The 19,520-nt window shown below is 43.4% G+C and overlaps 2 protein-coding genes across 13 annotated transcripts in view; both read left to right on the forward strand.

Moving 5' to 3' along the window:
* Positions 1-18,622, forward strand: part of LOC118388406 (MAP kinase-activated protein kinase 2) — a 41,434-nt gene extending 22,812 nt beyond the window's left edge. The window contains exons 4-10 of the mRNA XM_035777453.2: positions 4,107-4,186; positions 4,323-4,446; positions 4,600-4,675; positions 6,700-6,824; positions 13,581-13,666; positions 13,766-13,846; positions 16,645-18,622. Coding sequence (XP_035633346.1) covers positions 4,107-4,186; positions 4,323-4,446; positions 4,600-4,675; positions 6,700-6,824; positions 13,581-13,666; positions 13,766-13,846; positions 16,645-16,800 — 728 coding nt within the window. The 3' untranslated portion in view covers positions 16,801-18,622. The remainder of the gene's footprint in view (positions 1-4,106; positions 4,187-4,322; positions 4,447-4,599; positions 4,676-6,699; positions 6,825-13,580; positions 13,667-13,765; positions 13,847-16,644) is intronic.
* Positions 6,831-12,728, forward strand: LOC127932171 (uncharacterized). Of its 12 annotated transcripts, none has more exons than XM_052526709.1 (2): positions 6,831-9,815; positions 10,411-10,805. In XM_052526709.1, the coding sequence occupies exons 1-2, from the start codon at positions 8,631-8,633 to the stop codon at positions 10,540-10,542; spliced, it is 1,317 nt and encodes a 438-aa protein (XP_052382669.1). In that variant the 5' UTR covers positions 6,831-8,630; the 3' UTR covers positions 10,543-10,805. The 12 variants fall into 12 exon arrangements, with proteins under 12 accessions (XP_052382669.1, XP_052382668.1, XP_052382666.1 ...); XM_052526708.1 differs by lacking the exon at positions 10,411-10,805 and adding an exon at positions 10,886-12,728 and having other exon boundaries at positions 6,833-9,815; XM_052526706.1 differs by lacking the exon at positions 10,411-10,805 and adding an exon at positions 11,418-12,728 and having other exon boundaries at positions 8,616-9,815.
* Positions 18,623-19,520: the final 898 nt, after the last annotated feature.

A 19,520-nucleotide genomic window follows, 5' to 3' on the forward strand; every position in this document is an offset into this window, starting at 1 on the left:
GTACTATTGTTTGTACAGATGAACGTGGTACCTTCAGGCGTTTTGGAAATTGCTCCCAAGGATGAATCAGACTTGTGGAGGTGTACAATTTTTTTCTGAGGTCTTGGCTGATTTATTTTGATTTTCCCATGAGGCACTGAATTTGAAGGTAGGCCTTGAAATACAACCACAGGTACACCTCCAATTGACTCAAATGATGTCAATTAGCATTCCAAAAGCTTGTAAAGCCATGACATAATTTTCTGGAATTTTCCAAGCTATTTAAAGGCACAGTCAACTTCTGATCCACTGGATTTGTGGTACAGTGAAATAATCTGTCTGTAAACAATTGTTGGAAAACTTTAAAAACTTTGAAATAACACATATTGAATCATGTAGTAACCAAAAAGTAAATCAAAATATATTTTATATTTGAGATTCTTTAAATAGCCACCCTTTGCCTTGATGACAGCTTTGCACACTCTTGGCATTCTCTCAACCAGCTTCATGAGGTAGTCACCTGGAATGCATTTCAATCAACACGTGTGTCTTCTTAAGCAGCGTAAAAGAGGGGTGACTGGGGTGGCTGGGGTCTTTGACAGTTTTTAGGGCCTTCCTCTGACACCGCCTGGTGTAGAGGTCCTGGATGGCAGGAAGCTTAGCCCCAGTGAAGTACTGGGCTGTACACACTACCCTATATAGTGCCTTGCGTTCAGAGGCCGAGCAATTGCCGTACCAGGCAGTGACGCAACCAGGCTCGCAAATGAAGCAAATGCTCTCGATGTTGCAGCTGTAGAACCTTTTGAGGATCTCAGGACCCATGCCAAATATTTTTAGTTTCCTGAGGGGGAATAGGCTTTGTCGTGCCCTCTTCATGACTGTCTTGGTGTGTTTGAACCATTCTAGTTTGTTGTTGATGTGGACACCATTCATCTCCTTAGTCTTGGTTATGTTGAGGGATAGGTTGTTATTGTGGCACCACCCGGGCCAGGTCTCTGATCTCCTCCCTATAGGCTGTCTCATTGAGTAGGTGTTCTACAACTTTTGACCGGTAGTGTATATGTTACACCCACACAATGGCAACACAATGACTCTTTTCCTCCGCGTTAGTAGAATTGATTAAATCTAAAGATATTTGTCAAAAATGGATTAGAATGTAAAAAGGTACAAATGTAAGGACATAGAAATTACCACAAAGGACACAATGAACTACCAGATGACCACAGACTAATACTGGACCTATAAAACCCTGATACTAATTTTAAACAGGAATAATAGTAAAACCTCAAAATGAGAAAAGTATTCAAATAATTAAAACATCTACAGTATTGCAATTGTACATCCGTATATCAAATTTGTATCAAACCCTGTAGACAAGTAAAGCCGGGGGAAACGTACAGTAGCTAACTACTTTCCTAACCTTGAACCCTAGAAAGCTGAAGCTAGTTTGAAACTGGTACCTGTATATATACTGTACCTAATAGCCAGCAGATGGTAAAGTTAAAACACTTGAGAGCTCTAAGCTAGAGTTTTACAAACAATAAAAAGCTTGGGACGCCCCGAAAATAATATAAAAAAGTTTGGTCCTTGTCCTTGGACACGGAGGCGTTAAAACACAAATGTAACCATCCCAATGACTATATATATATATATATACAGTGCCTTGCGAAAGTATTCGGCCCCCTTGAACTTTGCGACCTTTTGCCATATTTCAGGCTTCAAACATAAAGATATAAAACTGTATTTTTTGTGAAGAATCAACAAGTGGGACACAATCATGAAGTGGAACGACATTTATTGGATATTTCAAACTTTTTTAACAAATCAAAAACTGAAAAATTGGGCGTGCAAAATTATTCAGCCCCTTTACTTTCAGTGCAGCAAACTCTCTCCAGAAGTTCAGTGAGGATCTCTGAATGATCCAATGTTGACCTAAATGACTAATGATGATAAATACAATCCACCTGTGTGTAATCAAGTCTCCATATAAATGCACCTGCACTGTGATAGTCTCAGAGGTCCGTTAAAAGCGCAGAGAGCATCATGAAGAACAAGGAACACACCAGGCAGGTCCGAGATACTGTTGTGAAGAAGTTTAAAGCCGGATTTGGATACAAAAAAGATTTCCCAAGCTTTAAACATCCCAAGGAGCACTGTGCAAGCGATAATATTGAAATGGAAGGAGTATCAGACCACTGCAAATCTACCAAGACCTGGCCGTCCCTCTAAACTTTCAGCTCATACAAGGAGAAGACTGATCAGAGATGCAGCCAAGAGGCCCATGATCACTCTGGATGAACTGCAGAGATCTACAGCTGAGGTGGGAGACTCTGTCCATAGGACAACAATCAGTCGTATATTGCACAAATCTGGCCTTTATGGAAGAGTGGCAAGAAGAAAGCCATTTCTTAAAGATATCCATAAAAAGTGTTGTTTAAAGTTTGCCACAAGCCACCTGGGAGACACACCAAACATGTGGAAGAAGGTGCTCTGGTCAGATGAAACCAAAATGGAACTTTTTGGCAACAATGCAAAACGTTATGTTTGGCGTAAAAGCAACACAGCTCATCACCCTGAACACACCATCCCCACTGTCAAACATGGTGGTGGCAGCATCATGGTTTGGGCTTGCTTTTCTTCAGCAGGGACAGGGAAGATGGTTAAAATTGATGGGAAGATGGATGGAGCCATATACAGGACCATTCTGGAAGAAAACCTGATGGAGTCTGCAAAAGACCTGAGACTGGGACGGAGATTTGTCTTCCGACAAGACAATGATCCAAAACATAAAGCAAAATCTACAATAGAATGGTTCAAAAATAAACATATCCAGGTGTTAGAATGGCCAAGTCAATGTCCAGACCTGAATCCAATCGAGAATCTGTGGAAAGAACTGAAAACTGCTGTTCACAAATGTTCTCCATCCAACCTCACTGAGCTCGAGCTGTTTTGCAAGGAGGAATGGGAAAAAATTTCAGTCTCTCGATGTGCAAAACTGATAGAGACATACCCCAAGCGACTTACTGCTGTAATCGCAGCAAAAGGTGGTGCTACAAAGTATTAACTTAAGGGGGCTGAATAATTTTGCACGCCCAATTTTTCAGTTTTTGATTTGTTAAAAAAGTTTGAAATATCCAATAAATGTCGTTCCACTTCATGATTGTGTTCCACTTGTTGTTGATTCTTCACAAAAAAATACAGTTTTATATCTTTATGTTTGAATCCTGAAATGTGGCAAAAGGTCGCAAAGTTCAAGGGGGCCGAATACTTTCGCAAGGCACTGTATTGGCATTTCCACTCACCACCAAATAAGATGATGAGAGGAAACCCAGTGAACAGCATTGGAAGAAGTAAGATTAATTTTGTCCAATATTCTGCTAAATGTGTCATCGATTAAACACTTGATCTCAATAAAGTTTTCTGTTCCCAAAACTAGAATCTGTCACGAAAAGAGTGGACTAAGTTTTGTAGGTAAGGATTGCAAAAGCAAATTGAGTTACTGCGCAAGCGCACTTCACAGATTGGGCGTTCCCTAACGGAAATGTACAAATACATGCTAGAACGGGCCAATAGGATCTTACTAGCTGGTGCTTGGCTCTGCCCACCTCCTTGCTTGTTTTGCCAACTATGATTTTCTCCCACTGGAAATGTCAGGCTGTGGTCTATCTTGGGTTAGTTATAAAAATCTTTGCTGTATTGACTAGCTTGGCTATCCAGCAGTTCGTTTGTCTGTCCCTCGAGCATGATGGCGAATCAGATGAACTACTACATTTTAAGAGAATAGCGAGTGAAAAGTAGCTGGCTACACTCATATTGTTCCAGACTATTAAACAAAACGTTAATTGAACAATAAACGTTGGTGTCTCAACACTCTTAGCAAACTCTGTCATTGTTTCCCAAGATCACCTCAGCCCAATCTGCGTGTACCCGGCCAATATACTTGGCGCCTGTGCCACACCGTACGTGGACGCAGACAGTTCTGTACGTGGGCACAGGCAGGTCCAAAGTACGGACATGAGCATGGCACACATAATAAACTAAACACAGTCTTTACAGGGGGTTACACACTGTTTAATGTTACATACAGTGTTGTCCTGAGACTGTGTCTCTCTGCTCTCCTCTTCTAGAGGGCTCAGAGATCATGCGGGATATTGGCACGGCCATCGAGTTCCTCCACAACATGAACATCGCACACAGAGACATCAAGGTGAGCAATGTCACTCACACACAGATCAAGATAAGAGCAACAGATAGTGACAAACAGAGTTGGCATGCATTTATTAATACTATGTATAAACAGTGACATGTTTAATGATGGATACATTTCACTTCCTCTCCCTTAGCCTGAGAACCTGCTCTACACCCATCAGGAGCTCAATGGTACTCTCAAACTGACAGACTTTGGCTTCGCTAAGGAGACCACGCACAACCTCCTGCAGACCCCCTGCTACACCCCTTACTACGTGGGTAAGTTACTATACTACTGTAGGAATAGGAATATGTGTGACAATCAGATTTATTACACTATATTATGCATACTTTGGACTTAAGTGGTTTCCATCATGTAATTGTATTTTCCGTCTGTCTGTCTCTATTTGTGTGTGTTTCCATGTTGATAAGCCCCTGAGGTTTTGGGCCCGGAGAAATATGACAAGTCGTGTGACATGTGGTCTCTGGGTGTCATCATGTACATCCTGTGAGTACTGTGTGTGTGTGTGTGTGTGTGTGTGTGTGTGTGTGTGTGTGTGTGTGTGTGTGTGTGTGTGTGTGTGTGTGTGTGTGTGTGTGTGTGTGTGTGTGTGTGTGTGCGTGCGCGTGTGTGGTTGGTTGGTTGGTTTGTTCTTCATCCTGGTGGGGACCTAAAATCCCCACACGAATAGTAAAACAAGGAAAATTCTCCCTCGTGGGGACATTTCCCACGTCCACATGAGGACAAAGGCTATTTTAAGCTTAGGGGTTACGGTTAGGGTTACAATTAGGGGTAAGGGGTTAGGATTTAGGTTTAAGGTTTGGGTTAAGGTTGGGGTAAGGGTAGGGTTAGGTCCCCACGATGATAGAAGAGCATAACTTGTGTGTGTTAGATTTCCTGTGTGTGCATATACAGTACATACAGTGGGGAGAACAAGTATTTGATACACTGCCGATTTTGCAGTTTTTCCTAATTACAAAGCATGTAGAGGTCTGTAATTTTTATCATAGGTACACTTCAACTGTGAGAGACGGAATCTAAAACCAAAATCCAGATAATCACAGTGTATGATTTTTAAGTAATTCATTTGTATTTTATTGCATGACATAAGTATTTGATACATCAGAAAAGCAGAACTTAATATTTGGTACAGAAACCTTTGTTTGCAATTACAGCGATCATAAGTTTCCTGTAGTTCTTGACCAGGTTTGCCCACACTGCAGCAGGGATTTTGGCCCACTCCCCCATACAGACCTTCTCACGAGATCCTTCAGGTTTCGGGGCTGTCGCTGGGCAATACGGACTTTCAGCTCCCTCCAAAGATTTTCTATTGGGTTCAGGTCTGGCTAGGCCACTCCAGGACCTTGAGATGCTTCTTACGGAGCCACTCCCTAGTTGCCCTGGCTGTGTGTTTCGGGTCGTTGTCATGCTGGAAGACCCAGCCACAACCCATCTTCAATGCTCTTACTGAGGGAAGGGATTGTTGGCCAAGATCTTGCGATACATTGCCCCATTCATCCTCCCCTCCAATACGGTGCAGTCGTCCTGTCCCCTTTGCAGAAAGTCATCCCCAAAGAATGATGTTTCCACCTCCATGCTTCACGGTTGGGATGTTGTTCTTGGGGTTGTACTCATCCTTCTTCTTCCTCCAAACACAGTGAGTGGAGTTTAGACCAAAAAGCTCTATTTTTGTCTCATCAGACCACATGACCTTCTCCCATTCCTCCTCTGGATCATCCAGATGGTCATTGGCAAACTTCAGACGGACCTGGACATGCACTGGCTTGAGTGCATTGAACTTGCGTGTGCTGCAGGATTTTAATCCATGACGGAGTAGTGTGTTACTAATGGTTTTCTTTGAGACTGTGGTCCCAGCTCTCTTTAGGTCATTGACCAGGTCCTGCCGTGTAGTTCTGGTCTGATCCCTCACCTTCCTCATGATCATTGATTCCCCATGAGGTGAGATCTTGCATGGAGCCCCAGACCGAGGGTGATTGACCGTCATCTTGAACTTCTTCCATTTTCTAACAATTGTGCCAACAGTTGTTGCCTTCTCACCAAGCTGCTTGCCTATTGTCCTGTAGCCCATCCCAGCCTTGTGCAGGTCTACAATTTTATCCCTGAAGTCCTTACACAGCTCAATGGTCTTGGCCATTGAGTTCAAACAAGTGCAGATAATACAGGTAATGAATGAGTGGAGAACAGGAGGTCTGTGAGAGCTGGAATTCTTACTGGTTGATAGGTGATCAAATTGTTATGTCATGCAATAAAATGCAAATTAATTACTTAAAAATCATATAATGTGATTTTTTGGATTTTTGTTTTAGATTCCGTCTCTCACAGTTGAAGTGTACCTATGATACAAATGACAGACCTCTACATGCTTTGTAAGTAGGAAAACCTGCAAAATCAGCAGTGTATCAAATACTTGTTCTCCCCACTGTACATAGTATATAATCAAGGGTTAGGGTTTGGGTTAAGTCAGTGCAACTTAATAACTATCAACCTCTACGCAATTGTCTCCTCTGCAGGCTGTGTGGGTTCCCTCCATTCTATTCTAACACAGGCCAAGCCATCTCTCCAGGGATGAAGCGGAGAATCAGGCTGGGCCAGTACGAGTTCCCAAAACCTGAGTGGGCTGAAGTGTCAGAGGAAGGTGAGACTGGGTCGGGTTACCCTGGCTTTTGTTTAGTTAGTATAGCGTTGCATTCCTCCAATGACTTCAGTCCCAGGGACCTTTTACTCTAGAAAACATAAGCAAACTTCTAAATGGTCAGTTTCACAGCACAACACTCATCCAAAAACACACACAGACATGCACAAGGCACAAAAACACAGAATAGCAGCTCTTAAATTCCAGGAATAATTTGACTGAATCTCTGAAGTCACACTGGTAGGGCATCCTACTCGCGTCATACCGCTCAGGAAGGAGACACGTTCTGTCTCCTAGAGATGAACATACTTTGGTGCGAGAAGTGCAAATCAATCCCAGAACAACAGCAAAGGACCTTGTGAAGATGCTGGAGGAAACAGTTACAAAAGTATCTTTATCCACAGTAAAATGAGTCCTATATCGACATAACCTGAAAGGCCGCTCAGCAAGGACTACGGTTTGCAACTGCACATGGGGACAAAGATCGTACTTTTTGGAGAAATGTCCCCTGGTCTGATGAAACAAAAATAGAATCAAATCAAATCAAATGTATTTATATAGCCCTTCGTACATCAGCTGATATCTCAAAGTGCTGTACAGAAACCCAGCCTAAAACCCCAAACAGCAAGCAATGCAGGTGTAGAAGCACGCTGTTTAGGAAAAACTCCCTAGAAAGGCCAAAACCTAGGCCAGTCCTCTCTCTACTGGCTGTGCCGGGTAGAGATTATAACAGAACATGACCAAGATGTTCAAATATTCATAAATGACCAGCATGGTCGAATAATAATAAGGCAGAACAGTTGAAACTGGAGCAGCAGCACAATCAGGTGGACTGGGGACAGCAAGGAGCCATCATGTCAGGTAGTCCTGGGGCACGGTCCTAAGGCTCAGGTCCTCCGAGAGAGAGAAAGAAAGAGAGAATTAGAGAGAGCATATGTGGGGTGGCCAGTCCTCTTCTGGGTGTGCCGGGTGGAGATTATAACAGAACGTGGCCAAGATGTTCAAATGTTCATAAATGACCAGCATGGTTGAATAATAGTAAGGCAGAACAGTTGAAACTGGAGCAGCAGCATGGCCAGGTGGACTGGGGACAGCAAGGAGTCATCATGTCAGGTAGTCCTGGGACATGGTCCTAGGGCCCAGGCCAGTTGAAACTGGAGCAGCACACTTAGATTCACACAGGACACCGAATAGGACAGGAGAAGTACTCCAGATATAACAAACTGACCCTAGCCCCCCGACACATAAACTACTGCAGCATAAATACTGGAGGCTGAGACAGGAGGGGTCAGGAGACACTGTGGCCCCATCCGAGGACACCCCCGGACAGGGCCAAACAGGAAGGATATAACCCCACCCACTTTGCCAAAGCACAGCCCCCACACCACTAGAGGGATATCTTCAACCACCAACTTACCATCCTGAGACAAGGCAGAGTATAGCCCACAAAGATCTCCGCCACGGTACAACCCAAGGGGGAGGGGCGCCAACCCAGACAGGCTGACCACAACAGTGAATCAACCCACCCAGGTGACGCACCCCCCCCAGGGACGGCATGAGAGAGCCCCAGCAAGCCATTGACTCAGCCCCCGTAACAGGGTGAGAGGCAGAGAATCCCAGTGGAAAGAGGGGAACCGGCCAGGCAGAGACAGCAAGGGCGGTTCGTTGCTCCAGAGCCTTTCCGTTCACCTTCCCACTCCTGGGCCAGACTACACTCAATCATATGACCCACTGAAGAGATGAGTCTTCAGTAAAGACTTAAAGGTTGAGACCGAGTTTGCGTCTCTGACATGGAACTGTTTGGCCATAATGACCATCGTTATGTTTGGTACCAGATCAATGTGGAGCTATATACAGGTTGTACCAGATCAATGTGGAGCTATATACAGGGAGTACCAGATCACTGTGGAGCTATATACAGGAGTACCAGTACCAGATCAGTGTGGAGCTATATACAGGGAGTACCAGATCAATGTGGAACTATATACAGGAGTACCAGTACCAGATCAGTGTGGAGCTATATACAGGGAGTACCAGTACCAGATCAATGTGGAACTATATACAGGGAGTACCAGTACCAGATCAATGTGGAGCTATATACAAGGAGTACCAGTACCAGATCAATGTGGAGCTATACAGGGAGTACCAGATCAATGTGGAGCTATATACAGGGAGTACCTGTACCAGATCAATGTGGAGCTATATACAGGGAGTACCAGTACCAGATCAATGTGGAGCTATATACAGGGAGTACCAGTACCAGATCAATGTGGAGCTATATACAGGGAGTACCAGTACCAGATCAATGTGGAGCTATATACAGGGAGTACCAGTACCAGATCAATGTGGAGCTATATACAGGGTTTACCAGTACCAGATCAATGTGGAGCTATATACAGGTTGTACCAGTACCAGATCAATGTGGAGCTATATACAGGTTGTAACAGTACCAGATCAATGTGGAGCTATATACAGGGAGTACCAGTACCAGATCAATGTGGAGCTATATACAGGGAGTACCAGTACCAGATCAATGTGGAGCTATATACAGTGAGTACCAGTACCAGATCAATGTGGAGCTATATACAGGGAGTACCAGTACCATATCAGTGTGGAGCTATATACAGGGAGTACCAGATCAATGAAGGAGCTATATACAGGGAGTACCAGTACCAGATCAGTGTGGAGCTATATACAGGGAGTACCAGTACCAGATCAATGTGGAGCTATATACAGGGAGTACCAGTACCAGATCAATGTGGAGCTATTTTCAGAGAGTACCAGTACCAGATCAATGTGGAGCTATATACAAGGAGTACCAGTACCAGATCAATGTGGAGCTATACAGGGAGTACCAGATCAATGTGGAGCTATATACAGGGAGTACCTGTACCAGATCAATGTGGAGCTATATACAGGGAGTACCAGTACCAGATCAATGTGGAGCTATATACAGGGAGTACCAGTACCAGATCAATGTGGAGCTATATACAGGTTGTAACAGTACCAGATCAATGTGGAGCTATATACAGGGAGTACCAGTACCAGATCAATGTGGAGATATATACAGGGAGTACCAGTACCAGATCAATGTGGAGCTATATACAGGGAGTACCAGTACCAGATCAATGTGGAGCTATATACAGGAAGTACCAGTACCAGATCAATGTGAAGCTATATACAGTGAGTACCAGTACCAGATCAATGTGGAGCTATATACAGGGAGTACCAGTACCATATCAGTGTGGAGCTATATACAGGGAGTACCAGATCAATGAAGGAGCTATATACAGGGAGTACCAGTACCAGATCAGTGTGGAGCTATATACAGGGAGTACCAGTACTAGATCAATGTGGAGCTATATACAGGGAGTACCAGTACCAAATCAATGTGGAGCTATTTTCAGAGAGTACCAGTACCAGATCAATGTGGAGCTATATACAAGGAGTACCAGTACCAGATCAATGTGGAGCTATACAGGGAGTACCAGATCAATGTGGAGCTATATACAGGGAGTACCTGTACCAGATCAATGTGGAGCTATATACAGGGAGTACCAGTACCAGATCAATGTGGAGCTATATACAGGGAGTACCAGTACCAGATCAATGTGGAGCTATATACAGGGAGTACCAGTACCAGATCAATGTGGAGCTATATACAGGGAGTACCAGTACCATATCAGTGTGGAGCTATATACAGGGAGTACCAGATCAATGAAGGAGCTATATACAGGGAGTACCAGTACCAGATCAGTGTGGAGCTATATACAGGGAGTACCAGTACCAGATCAATGTGGAGCTATTTTCAGAGAGTACCAGTACCAGATCAATGTGGAGCTATATACAAGGAGTACCAGTACCAGATCAATGTGGAGCTATACAGGGAGTACCAGATCAATGTGGAGCTATATACAGGGAGTACCTGTACCAGATCAATGTGGAGCTATATACAGGGAGTACCAGTACCAGATCAATGTGGAGCTATATACAGGGTTTACCAGATCAATGTGGAGCTATATACAGGGAGTACCAGTACCAGATCAATGTGGAGCTATATACAGGGAGTACCAGTACCAGATCAATGTGGAGCTATATACAGGGAGTACCAGTACCAGATCAATGTGGAGCTATATACAGGGAGTACCAGTACCAGATCAATGTGGAGCTATATACAGGGAGTACCAGTACCAGATCAATGTGGAGCTATATACAGGGTTTACCAGTACCAGATCAATGTGGAGCTATATACAGGGTTTACCAGTACCAGATCAATGAGGAGCTATATACAGGGAGTACCAGTACCATATCAATGAGGAGCTATATACAGGTTGTAACAGTACCAGATCAATGTGGAGCTATATACAGGGTTTACCAGTACCAGATCAATGTGGAGCTATATACAGGGTTTACCAGTACCAGATCAATGTGGAGCTATATACAGGGTTTACCAGTACCAGATCAATGTGGAGCTATATACAGGGTTTACCAGTACCAGATCAATGTGGAGCTATATACAGGGTTTACCAGTACCAGATCAATGTGGAGCTATATACAGGGTTTACCAGTACCAGATCAATGTGGAGCTATATACAGGGAGTACCAGTACCAGATCAATGTGGAGCTATATACAGGGAGTACCAGTACCAGATCAATGTGGAGCTATATACAGGGAGTACCAGTACCAGATCAATGTGGAGCTATATACAGGGTTTACCAGTACCAGATCAATGTGGAGCTATATACAGGGTTTACCAGTACCAGATCAATGTGGAGCTATATACAGGGTTTACCAGTACCAGATCAATGTGGAGCTATATACAGGGTTTACCAGTACCAGATCAATGTGGAGCTATATACAGGGTTTACCAGTACCAGATCAATGTGGAGCTATATACAGGGTTTACCAGTACCAGATCAATGTGGAGCTATATACAGGGTTTACCAGTACCAGATCAATGTGGAGCTATATACAGGGTTTACCAGTACCAGATCAATGTGGAGCTATATACAGGGTTTACCAGTACCAGATCAATGTGGAGCTATATACAGGGTTTACCAGTACCAGATCAATGTGGAGCTATATACAGGGAGTACCAGTACCATATCAATGTACAGAGATATGAGGAATTTTAGGTAGATTTGTGCATGAAGGCAGGGTAAAGTAACTAGGCATCAGGATAGACAATAATAAGAGTAAAATAAGGAACAGAGAAGCAGCAGGAAATGATTTGTGTAAAAGTGTGTATGTGTATGGGTGTGTGCGTGCTTGCGTGTGTACATATGTAATGTATGTGAATGTGTGGGAGTGTAAATGTATTGTGTGAGTGTGTATATGGTGTGTATTAGTGTCATCACACTCCCTCATCTGATTGGTCAAGTAGGCGGGTCTTTTGACTTTGTGGCTGTGATAACTAGTGACGACCACTCGAGGAGGCAGACTCAATGCTACAGGACTGTTTTGAGAATACTAATACTGTATGTTCAAATATTCATCCACCCAGGACTCATCCATCCACACTGAGGAATATACATTGTCAGTCACAGACTTCATTAGAAAATGTGTTGATGATGTTGTACCCATAATAGCAATCCGGACATACCCCAACCAAAAACCCAGGATGAACCTCAATGACTCAGTCGCGCGCGACGCTTACAAGGCAAGCAGGTACGAGCTCCGCGAATCCATTAGGGATGCAAAAGACAATACAGACTCGAACTTAAATTGATGCCAATCACGAACTACAAAGGCCCACCCTCCCAGACGAGCTGAACACATTCTATGCTCGCTTCGAGTCAGACAATCCGGAGCTGCCCAGGAAGACTCTTACTGCTCTGGAAGACCAGGTGCTTTCGCTCTACGAGGCTGACATGAGAACTCTCAAAAGAGTGAATACTCACAAATCCGCCAGGCCATATGGGATCCCTGGCCTCAGAGTGTGTGCTGACCAGCTGGCAGGCATCTTCTCTGACATTTGCAACCTGTCCCTGTCCCAAGCTGTAGTCCCCACCTGCTTCAAGGAGAACACCATCATCCCAGGGCCCAAGAAAAACAAGGTGACATGACCAAATGACTATCGCCCCATCGCACTCACCCCGGTCATCCTGAAGGGCTTTGAGAGGCTGGTCATGGCCCACATCAAGGCCAGCATGCCAGGAACACTGGACTCAGTCCAATTTGCCTACCGCTCCAATAGATCCACAGAAGATGCCATTTCCATCGCTATTGACACATCCGTAACACATCTGGACAAGACAAACACCTATGTGAGAACGCTGTTCATTGACTACAGTTAAGCATTCAACACAATTGTTCCTTCCAAACTCAGAGCCCTTGGTCTGGACACCGCCCTCTGCAACTGGATCCTGCACTTCCTGACGAGCAGACCTCAGGCTGTGAGGATTGACAACAACACCTCCTCCACACTGACTGTTAACGCAGGGCCCCCCCCAGGGGTGTGTCCTCAGCTCTCTGCTGTACTCCCTGTTCAGCCATGACTGCGTGGCTTTGCATGACACCAACTCCATCAACAGATTTGCTGACAACACCCCGGTTGTTTGCCTGATAACCAACAACAACTAGTCAGCCTATAGGGAGAAGGTAAATGAACTGGCATTGTGGCGCCAGGACCACAACCTCTCCCACAATGTCAGCAAAAAGGAGTTGGAGTTGATTGTTGAACCATAGGTAAGCATGTGCAAATGTGTGTCTTTCATTGAATGTTGACCCCTTTCCTCTTATTGCTTTTCCTCTTTCAGCCAAACAGTTGATCAATCAGCTGCTGAAGACAGACCCCAACGAGAGAATGACCATCACACAGTTTACGAACCACCCCTGGATCAATGTGAGTGTGTGCACGCTTGTGTGTGAAAGCGTGCATCAGTTCGTGTATGTCAGTCTGTAACATCATGCCTGATGGTGTGTCTGTGTTCTGTCATTGCAGCAGTCTATGGTTGTTCCCTCCACACCGCTCCACACCACACGGGTCCTGACTGAGGACAGAGAGATGTGGGATGACGTGAAGGTCAGAATCAGACCAGCACTGACACCTTCTGGCCATCCAGGGACTTACATCTCTTCCCAGGATCAGCAGAATCAAATCAAATCCAATTGTATTTGTCACGTGCCGAAATAACAACAGGTGTAGGGCCTTACCGTGAAATGCTTACAAGCCGTTAACCAGCTATGCAGTTCAAGAAATAGAGTTAAGAAAATATTTACTTAACTAAAGTAAAAAATAAAATAAAATGTTAAAAATAAAATAACAATAACGAGGCCATATACAGGGCTTCCGGTACCGAGTCAATGTGCGGGGGTACAGGTTAGTCAAGGTAATTTGTACATGTAGGTAGGGGTAAAGTGACTATGCATAGATAATAAACAGCGAGTAGCAGCAGTGTAAAAACAAAGGGGGGCAATGTAAATAGTCCGGGTGGCCGGAGTCTTATGTCTTGGGGGTAGAAGCTGTTAAGGAACCTTTTGGACCTAGACTTGGTGCTCCGGTACTGCTTGCCGTGCGTTAGCAGAGAGTTGGGTGACTGGAGTCTGTAGTGTCATGGCTGTAGTGCGACACTAAAGTCCCGTCAATGTGAATGGAGGCGTGTTCGGCCCTCCTTTTCTATAGTCCACAATACGTTGAAGTAGAGGTTGTTGCATCAACACATTTTGTTGTTTGCTTATGGCCTTATACAGCTCATTGAGTGCGGTCTTAGTGCCAGTATCGGTTTGTGGTGGTAAATAGACTGCTATGAAAAGTATAGATGAAAACTCTTGGTAGATAGTGTTGTCTACATCTTATCATGAGGTACTCTACCTCAGGCAAGCAATATCTCGAGACTTCCTTAAAAACTTCTTGCGACTCACAAACCCGGATCCGGGAGCGTAATCATCGCCTCAAACTAATTAGCATAACGCAGCGGACATAAATCTTCCTGGAAAATATTCCTATTCATGAAAATCACAAATGAAATATATTGAGACACAGCTTAGCCTTTTGTTAATCACACTGTCATCTCAGATTTTCAAAATATGCTTTACAGCCAACGCTAGACAAGCATTTGTGTAAGTTTATCATGGCATAATGCTATGCTAGGCTCTGCTAGCAGCAGGCAACATTTTCACAAAAATAAGAAAAGCAATCAAATTAAATAATTTACCTTTGAAGAACTTCGGATGTTTTCACTCAGGAGACTCCCAGTTAGATAGCAAATGTTCCTTTTTTCCAAAAATATTATTTTTGTAGGCGAAATAGCTCCCGTTTGTTCTTCACGTTTGGCTGAGAAATCGACCGGAAAATGCCGTCACTACAACGCCAAACTTTTTTCCAAATTAACTCCATAATATCGACAGAAACATGGCAAACGTTGTTTAGAATCAATCCTCAAGGTGTTTTTCACATATCTATTCGATAATATATCCGTCGGGACAATTGGTTTCTCATTAGAAGCGATTGGAATAATTGCTACCTCAGTACTTGCTCAATGTGGTCCCTTACGGCTATTCTTCAACATAAATGCGTAAAAAGACGTCACAATGCTCTAGACACCTTGGGGAATACGTAGAAGGCGTAAGCTCATTCGTAGCCCATTCAAAGCCATATAAGGAGTCATTGGCATGAAGTGCTTTCAAAAGATGCGGCACTTCCTGATTGGATTTTTATCTGGGTTTCGCCTGTAACATCAGGTCTGTTGCACTCACAGACAATATTTTTCCTTTTTTGGAAACGTCAGAGTGTTCTCTATCCAAAGCTGTCAATTATATGCATAGTCGAGCATCTTGTCGTGACAAAATATCCTGTTTAAAACGGGAACGTTTTTTTATCCAAAAATGAAAATACTGCCCCCTCGTCACAAAAGGTTAATGGGTATTGACAAATAGACACACACCCCCAACCCCTCACCTTACCAGACGTAGCTGTTCTGTCCTGCCGATGCACAGAAAGCCCAGCCAGCTGTATATTATCTATTTCGTCGTTCAGCCAAGAATCTGTGAAACATAAGATATTACAGTTTTTAATGTCCTGTTGGTACGATAGTCTCAAAACGGAGATCATCCAGTGTACTCTCCAGTAATTGCCTGTAGAACGAATGGTAGAGGCTGGTTACCCACTCGCAGACTAATTCTCTCAAGGCACCCCGATTGCCACCCCCTGTATTTCTGTCTTTTCTTCACATGAATGGCGGGGATTGGACCTAGTCTCAGAGAAGCAGTATATCCTTTGCGTCAGACTCATTAAATAAAAAAATATTAGTCCAGTTCGAGGTGAGTAATCACTGTTCTGATATCCAGAAGCTCTCTTTGGTCATAAGAGATGGTAGAGGCAACATTAAGTACAAAATAAGTTACAAACAATGCGAAAAAACACAAAATGGCACAGTTGGTTAGGAGCCCATAAAACGTCAGCCATCCCCTCAGGCGCCATTGAGTTTACATCCAGACAACATTTGAAATACGGTTGATATTATGAACATTACACATGGTTTTCCCATGTAGATATCTCAAAATATGAGTGGAATTTCATTCCTTTTGTGGAATTCATGTGAAATGGAATTGCTCCCAAACTTTGGAGTTGACCCTGGAGTGGTTGACCTTCCACAAGTGGAGGCAGACATCACAGTCTAGTTTGAGAACATGTTTATTAACAGAGGGCTTATTCCCTCCTCTTTATTATGCTGTATATTCAGAGCAGAGCTTTATCTTCTGTTTATCTACCATCTCCTATTTATCTATCATGAAATTCAACCTCCCTCACTCTGAATCTTGTTATTTCTCTTTCTTCTCTATTTCCCTCTCTCCTAACTCCTTACGCTCTGTGTACTATAGGATGAGATGACCAGTGCTCTGGCCACCATGCGTGTGGATTACGACCAGGTGAAGATCAAAGACCTGGACACTTCCAGCAACCCTCTGCTCAACAAGAGGCGCAAGAAGGCCGCTGCCGTGGGCAAATTGGGAGGCACCGTCTGCAACAGCCAGTGAGAGACTGACATGGGAGGGAAACCACACCCGGACCAGCAGAAAAAGTGGAAGGGAAGTCCAGAGGAAGGAGGGTAGATACAATTGGAACAGCTGAGAGGAAAAATGTTGTGGGAGGTCTGGGCAGGAATGTGTAGAAGAGACTTAGCATGCGGAGTGTGTTCATACAGCAGAGGGGGAAGAGTCATGCCTAGAGAAGGGAGGGGGTACTGCTAGGGAACAGCAGGGAAATGTGATTTGAAGCTTCTCAGCAATCAGTTGAACTGAAGGACACATGAAGTGATGACAAAGTCTGCATCTCTTATCAGCAGGCCTTCATACTGTAGGCCTTCCATAATTTTAACTTGATTATGTTTTTGTGTATGTGCGTGTTAATTTGAAAGGTTGTTCAGGATCTGCTCTATATAAGTTCATGTATATTTTTTTGTGTGTGTTGGTAAGGGAGAACGGGGTTGGTTGTCTCACGGGTTGGTTGTCACAGTGCTAATTACTCCCAATCTAAATGGCAATGTGTAATTTGTAAGGTAAAAATGTGTGAATTATTTGAAGGAATTCATCCAGCTGATCAATACATGTCAGCATGACAAAACATTGAGATGAGGGGAATTGATGCTTTTTATAGGTGGAAATAAAATATATATATATATATATTGGTATTTTCTTTGTAAATGTTTGTGGGAGTATCCATGAACAATTATGTTTGTTGAAAAGAGGAAAGGGAGAACTATATTTCAAACATATTTCTGAGTTCCAAGGTCAAGCCATGTGGTAGCCAGCATCTTAGTTAGCTTTGGGGAGCTGGTTGGGGATGGTTGTTACTTGGAATGTGGGGTTGGTTGTCACTATCAACTCCATTATAATAAATCCCAAGCTCTTTTGTGCTTGTGCTATAAAGAGCTCATTTAGTTTCCTCTCTCTCACACACATTTTTTTCAAACACACACAAACACACAAATTTACTCAAAATGCCATATTTTATTCTCACGGCATAAAATGCAGAATTTTATTCAGAATATCGTTTGATCAAAAAAAGGCTATTTCTAAGACCATATTGCTTAATTTCCTATTACAAAAGCCATAAGCTACCAGCAAACAGGCACTGTCCCACTGGGTACACACTGGTTGAATCAATATTGTTTCCACATCATTCAGTATGACAGGTAGCCTAGTGGTTAAAGCTTAGGGCCTGTAACCGAAAGGTTGCTGGATCAAATCCCTGAGCTGACAAGGTAAAAAGCTGTCGTTCTGCTCCTGAACAAGGCAGTTAACCCACTGTTGCTAGGCATTAAAAATAAGAATTTGTTCTTAACTGACTTGCCTAGTTAAATAAAGGTACAAAAAAACAAAATCCATTCAATGAATTGATGTCTGTGCCCAGTGGGGTGTGACATCCAATCCCATGAGTGTGTTTGATGGATTATAACTCCATGTTGGAATAATTCATGAGGATAGAAAACAGTCTCCGTTTGAAGCCAATACCTTGGTCTTTCTCCTAATATTGAAAATAGTTTATAAGATCTACTGGTGCTGAGAAATACACACAAGACCAGCCCCGGTCTCCCCTAATCAAGATGAGCTGTGCTGCCTATCCATTTCAGGTTCTTTCTCTTTCCAATGCACAATAGAGGAGCACAGATCATACACCTGAAAACATGGGTGCATGGTGGAAATGATGATGAGACAGGTAACGAGACAGACCAACCATTGACTGTCAGTGAAGGCATCACACTCCTAGACACACATTGTGATCCTAGATTATCTGTGCTGTTTTGTTACAATGTCTGTTTTTTGGTCCTTTTTTCAGCGATTAAAACAAACTTTGGAACATTTTTGTCCTGTCTATTGCTTATGGCCGAAAATAGAGTCATGGCAGTCTCACACACACACACAAAATTGGCTCACAGGCATCAAAGTCAACACAGGCAACTCACATCATCTGACAAGTTTCCTCAAAAGGGTCTTCTTCACAACTAACTGGATGTCATTACTTAAAAGTTAGATGCTGGCTGGTAATTAAAGTCTAAAACAGGCATAAAACAGGTACCGTTGTAGGCTTGCTTGTACACACTACAATAACAAACTGTTTTTAATAAGGTCCTTCATTGCAGTCCAGGGTAGTCTCTGGGTAATATAACCCCGATAGATACTGTAGCACAGCAGTCACTGTCGTGGTTGTGAGATCAGGGCAGCCTTAGAGATGGATCAAAATTTACAGTACAGAATGGGTACCTGGAGGAAAATGGGGGATGGTCATGGTTTTTCAATTTCAGTCAAGGGGAGGGTTTACTATTTTTTTTTAAACTAGTCCAGGAGAGGGTCATGTCATATGTAATTGATGAAATGTCCAAATTTCTCATTTTTATAGAACGATTTGCTCTTAAAGCTATATATCGATGTGTGCCCGATGCCACCCCTCATCTCTGATTCTCCGCTGAGCGTGCATTATCAAGTGTGCCTATAAGCTATTTAGTGTGATCTCAGTCAAATTATCCATAGCCTATAGGCTATAAAGTGCATGCTCGGAGAAGCACAGAGTAAAGTTATATTTCTCGTTAGCTGCTGGGATCAGTGGAAGATCCTCAGAGAAGGACGGGGAGTACCATCCTCCTCAGTGAATTTCCTGAAAATAATAATACTGACACGTAAAAAAAGTGATATGAAGGTTTGGCTTGGAAAGTTTTTTTTCACCTGGTCACTGACAGCTAATGTGTTTTGCACTGAAG

The sequence above is a fragment of the Oncorhynchus keta genome, chromosome 10, assembly GCF_023373465.1.
Source record: "Oncorhynchus keta strain PuntledgeMale-10-30-2019 chromosome 10, Oket_V2, whole genome shotgun sequence".
Lineage (NCBI taxonomy): Eukaryota > Metazoa > Chordata > Actinopteri > Salmoniformes > Salmonidae > Oncorhynchus > Oncorhynchus keta.